General features: G+C 31.2%; 1 protein-coding gene across 1 annotated transcript; it reads right to left on the minus strand.

Moving 5' to 3' along the window:
- Positions 1-1,984: 1,984 nt before the first annotated feature.
- LOTGIDRAFT_183215 (hypothetical protein) lies at positions 1,985-3,340 on the minus strand. Its single transcript, XM_009062003.1, has 2 exons — positions 2,966-3,340; positions 1,985-2,411 (listed from the first exon to the last, which is right to left on the minus strand). Exons 1-2 carry the CDS (start codon positions 3,100-3,102, stop codon positions 2,303-2,305), a joined length of 246 nt encoding a protein of 81 aa, XP_009060251.1. The 5' UTR covers positions 3,103-3,340; the 3' UTR covers positions 1,985-2,302.
- Between the last annotated feature and the right edge of the window lie 2,767 nt (positions 3,341-6,107).

Below are 6,107 nucleotides of genomic sequence, written 5' to 3' on the forward strand. Positions count from 1 at the left end.
ACTTTGAAGATTCGTTTATACCATTAAAACTGCTGTGTGGCATAACTAAAATGATAGATTTTCTGTCAATGTGAGAGGAGTTCAGGATGCTGTGGCCCCCTAATTCAATCTATGTTTGAACAAGGATTGGAAGCAATTTAGACAAGACAATAAAAAAACAAAATAGGCAATTGCAATCCCTCCGGATTGATTCTGGTATCCCACCTCCACAAATACAAAATAGTTACTCATAGCTACAGAATGCTGTGTTGGGCACATTGGCCATTATAACAAATAAAAAGAGTGAAAAAATTGGTAAAAAGACAAAATGATGTATTGTTCCGTCTAGTTTTACCTCGAAAGGACACAATAAAACCTGTCTTATTCATATTTTAAAAGTTCCATCAAGTGCTTGTATCCTTCACAATTATTTTATAATCCAAAGTAAATACAAAGTTATGTCAAGATTTATATTTAATTTAAAGAAATTAAAATGAGCATTATAATTACATGAAAATCAATGAAAATAATAAAACATCATTTGTATTAGTAGCATTACATAGTAGGCATGAACTTGTCAATATAAGAACTACATTTCTAAAATTAATTGAGTCAAATAATTCAAGCATATTAAAATATCATAAATTAATCAAATTTTAAGCAAAATTGTAAATGATAAACCAATGAAATTATGACACCGATTATCTTTTTTGTGACCAGTTATATATGAGATATTACTACAGCTTACAGGTCAGAGTTTATTTGTGAACAATAGGTATGGTCAACTGCAAAATGAGACTGTGGCATAATAACTGGTATCATGCAGCTTACACTTTTCTCCAAGCCTCATGTGTACAGGGAATGCCATAAGATGTCTATTTGCAGATTTCTTTTCTATGAAAGTTTATATAAAAAGAAAAAGATCAAATGATTTCCCAGTGTAATCCCAGCTGAACTTTATCAATTTTTTACTGTTTTTTTAATAATACTGAAATCAAAGTACATTATAAAACAATGAACAAAAACATCAGAATATAATGAACAGATAAAAGAAGAATTACTCCAAATATAATGTTTTCCAAAATCTGCCATTTGAACTAAATCTTAATCATTGTTATTCAACACCGGCTAAATTGATGAGATGAATCAAACATGTAGAAAGTAGATAACATGACGTCAAAAACTTAATGAATTACCAAAGTAGGACTTGGCTTAAATTTCTAGCATTCTAATTCAATTGGACACAAAAACATCATATCCTATTTCACGGAATGTATCTCATAAACTCTAAATTAAAAAGGATTCATCCATTCATTGTTTGAACATGTTTATTGAGACAGAAAATAATACTTTGTGATTATACATAAACAGAACCCTAATTGTAATATTGTGCCATCAGAAAGTCTTTTTGATATCAGCTCTAAAAGCTATAAGTTCACCTTAGGCATGACCATATACACCCTCACCTTGATTCTCTGCCTTAAAGTAAGTAAATATACACAAAAAAGGTTCAGATCATGCCATTTTCAGCCATAAACTACTGACTAAGAGAAAAAATATATAGGACGGTAAAAGATTTTAAATCAGAACTAGATTTTCTATAACATCAACAAACAAGCTGTTATGCAAACAAAACTTAGCAGGACTTATATGGGACTAAGTGGGCATTTAAGTACAAAATGAAGCTTGGCAAACTGTATATCTACTTTTTGATTGTCACTATATTTGCATACATTTTGTAGTAAATAAATCAAAGCATTATGAAGAATTTTTAGAATATTACTTTCAAATGAACATGACAAAATCATCAAACATAAAGGATTGATTATACAAAAATCTTCCATCATCATTCCTTAAATGAAGAGGCACAAATCTGAACCAGAAAGAAATAATACAAAAATTTTTACAGCAATATACATGCATATTTCAAAAACAGTTAAAGATCTTATGAAGTTATACTATATGTCCTTATACAGATTTTGTAAAGCGGTTTTCTAATCTTTTTAGCATCATTTTAGACCAATTCAGTTTTCAGTCAGACATGTGGTTCTTTCAATTCCACTAAATCTTGGGGTTTTATAAAGTGACTATCACAAATGCTGCTTATGACATGTAAGAGCCTTTGCAAAGTCTTTGCTAAGTTTTAGTGGAATTGCAAGACCCACAGATGTCTAACTGAAAATTAAAATGATTCAAGTCAATGGTACCTTTGTTCTAAAAGCACCTAAAAAGTTAAGAAAACCTCTTTACAATCCCTTTAAGAATCAAATAGCTCCTAAAAAAGCAAATAAGAAAGTTTTTTGTAAAATATTGGTGACATCTTCTACATTCTACTGTATCTTGAAATGGTTTGACGACAGTTAGGACAACTGTGGATCACATCTTTACAGCCGTCAACACAAAATGGAATCAGACAACATCCAAAATCACATCTGAAATGTTACAATATTCAACAATTATACCCCCAATTTACTGAAACTTTTATACTTAATTGATTGATAGGCAAGTCATTTTATACTTTGAACCAAAATATATCACATAAAAAACAGAAACAGTTTGATTTGCATGAAGGGTGAAGGAGCTGTTCATATGTTTCAAGATGAACAGATCTTGGTTGCACTATAAGCTTACACTTGGTAAATACTGATATGTCATTAACGACCGAGACAGTTCTAACTTTCCATGAAAGACAGGGAAAGTTCAAGCAAGTTCATCTCATAACCAACAGACCGGCATCTGTTGTTTTTATTATTGCTCCTACATACATGTAATTGAAGAATACATTTAGCATATGTGGCCAGGCCTTCTGGTAATTTTAATATTCTGCATTATGCAGTCAGAAATTAAGTCAAACTTGTGATTGTTAAATCTTGAATCTATCTATAAACAAATATTGGGCATTATCAATTTAATTGTCATGTGAGAAAGCAATGCAGGTATATGATGTACATCAAAAAAAATTTCTGGACAAAAAGTTTAAACTTACCCAACAAGGCAAAGGACAACACAAATTATCCAAGTTAATGTTCCAGTCTCATATTGAGTAGCTGTCACTATCTCAGCTTGACAATGTGGACATTTTGTATGTACTGGTGATTCTCTGAACTGTTGAATCACAGTCATAGTTGGTTGCGTAACTACCACTGTAGACTGTCCATATTGACCATGTGGTGGTATATATCCATGTTGAGGAACAGGATAACCTTGTGGAGGTGGACCCCAAGCACCAGGTGGGGGTGGTTGTGCAAAGCCTTGAGCAGGTGGTGGAACAAAGCCTTGAGCAGGTGGTGGTCCATATTCTGAAACAATATCAAACTAAGTATAGTTGTCTAAAACCGTTTTTTTTTTAAGAGTATTATAGTTCTATATAAAAAATTGATTAAAAAGCTATCCATTTACATGCAAAAAGCAAACATTAGCAAATAATAAGTAATACTAAATGTAAATACTAAATAATAATAAATACCACAGAAAAGAATCAACAAAATGAAAAAATTAACATATACCTTGTAGAGAAGATCATATGATAGCTTAAGCATTCAACTATCATATATGGGTGCCAAAATCAATACTGTCAATATCTGTGCCAGAGTTGAAAACGGATAAACAATTGGGTAATATGGGTGGAGGATATACAGGTTATTATAAGCATATGGTAAATTGGTAACAAATGGGTGAGAAAATACCTCTGAAACCATGCTATTTAGATATTTTTTTTCATTACAAAAACATAATCTTGAAATTGCAGGATAATTCCAAAAACACTTCGTAAGATTATAATTATAAAAGCAGGGTACAGATATTAGTTGGAACTAGATATAATGTTTACACAACAGATGCATCACAGGGCATCTATTTCCATTGCTTCTTTTACAATATCAAGGAAGCAAGATTAACCATTTACTTCTTTACTCAATTCAAGGTGACATTGTTATATAATAATTCCCCACACATTGACTGATTTACCTCCAACTGTAGAGAATTAGTAGAGTACCTCCTTGTTCTAAACTTTTATTTGTGGTTAATAATAGTAACAATCAACTGATGCATGTATTTTGGTGCATACACGAATGATACTATTTATGGTTTATACAACTGTAAACCTACACAATATGTCTGTCAAACATAAGAGTATCTATTTCCTTTTCTTATTAGGAAATGAAATGAATGGAGTTTTACGTCCTTCTTTTCTGCACCATGTGGGCAAATGAAGACGGTTTGCTTGCTTCCTATATGTCAATCTTTGGATGCCTATTGGCTGTGTGTTCCCCCATGCCAATTGATGACAGATTATTAAAAATTGTCAAAGAATAAAGATAAGATAAGAGAAATTCTAAGATAAATTTGTAATCTAAAATTGCATTAAATACATTTCCATAAAACTATAATGATGTAAAAGAACAAGATATAGTTCAAATTTATTAATAATAATCTCTTTTAAAAAGCCTTAACATCAATTATATTTCCTTCATAAATTAAAATTAAGATTCTGATGAACAATCACTCATTGTCAATTACCAGTAGAGGTTTTTGAAAAATCCAAACTTAGAAAAAACAACAACAACAAAAATCAACGAAAGAATTTTAATCAACTTCATAAAACAAACAGTAAAAAATGTAACAAAACATGAATAGAGTAACAAATATAAGCTTATCAAACTATGGTAGTTATATCCTTGTGTATCTGTATATAGCCTGACGACAATTAGGACAAGTATGTATAACATCTTTACAGTCATCAACACAAAATGGTATTAAACAACATCCAAAGTCTAGCCTAAAATATATAAAGAACAATTCAAATTCAATTAGGTTTTCTTGTGTTGTTCAGTTTTCCATGTAAATGAACTATTATAAAAATAAAGGACCAAAGGATAAATCTCTTTACTGATTTATGTTCCAATGATTTAATGATCAGAATATCTATATAGTGTAGCAGAAAATAAGACACCTACCCCAAACAACAGAGAACACCTGCACTGATCCAGACCAAAGTTCCTGGTTCATAAAAAGTAGCTGTTATAATCTCAGCTTGACAATGCGGACATATTGTATGTACTGGTGATTCTCTTAAATTTCGAAGAACTTCAACAACTCTGGGTTGGAATGTAATTGTTGTTCCATTGTTAACAGGTGAATATGGAGGTGGATCATCAGTTGGTGGTGAAGAATATTCTCCCAGAGTTTGCAAATTTGAAAACTCTTCTGTTGAGAAAAAAAAACTCCTTTATCAATCCTCCACTGATCATGTCATTGAAAAAAATATGATTTTGGACATAATAATCTTAAATAATTGCAAAATTTCCTCTGCTCAATCTACTCTGCATTTCAAAGAAAATATCCTTTCCACAATCTGTTTACGGCATTTGGAACTACCATTGATGGGCTGTTGCCTTTTTTGAAATTTCGATGGACTAAGGCATTTTGAACTTTCCTTCTTGGGCAGGGTCATCTTCAAATTTCCATTATTTGGTAGGACAAACTTTCCATGATGGGCTAAAACTTTCCATGATGGGGTAGGACAAATTGTCTTTAATAGGCAAGGAGCACATTGAACGTTCCATGATGGCTGTTGTGGATTTAACTTTCAATTATAGGCTGAAGAAGTTTAAACATCTCATGAAGATCTGAATCAAATAAATGTCCAATAACCAAAATAAACTAAGACTGCAATGGCTGTTAAGCTTTACTATTCACACTATTTGTTGCATATATAATAGAAATTTAGAAGGATATAGAGTGCTGATTCTTATACACAGAGAATAGGTTGAAGAGGTGAGCATCATTGTGATTCATTTAATTCGCATATTAAGGAGGAAGTTTCTACTTCACATATAATAATGGACCATCTATAATGACTATAAGAGGCTTCTTATGTCATGTCACAACAAATTGCAGTTAGTTCTTAATGCATATGTGACAGTCGGCCTGTGACTGATTGCAAAAATTGGTTTAAGATCACATAAGTTTCAAATAAAACATTTTTGAACTACCTAAAAGCATATGATTGATGTTTCGAAAAAATTCTAAGATAAGATATTGCACCAATTGCTTAAAAGATGTTTAAATATTTAATCTTACTTTCCAATTTAATAAGCACAATTTCAGCTGTATATTCATTTTTCAGA

The sequence above is a fragment of the Lottia gigantea genome (genome assembly GCF_000327385.1).
Source record: "Lottia gigantea unplaced genomic scaffold LOTGIsca_5, whole genome shotgun sequence".
NCBI lineage: Eukaryota > Metazoa > Mollusca > Gastropoda > Lottiidae > Lottia > Lottia gigantea.

Bases quoted from the DNA above. Each gene is read 5' to 3' on its own strand.
- LOTGIDRAFT_183215 (XM_009062003.1), bottom strand. From the start codon at position 3,102: ATGACTGTGATTCAACAGTTCAGAGAATCACCAGTACATACAAAATGT. The intron at 2,412-2,965 runs GTAAGTTTAAAC...GTAACATTTCAG, and splicing joins GTTGTCCTTTGCCTTGTTGG to ATGTGATTTTGGATGTTGTC.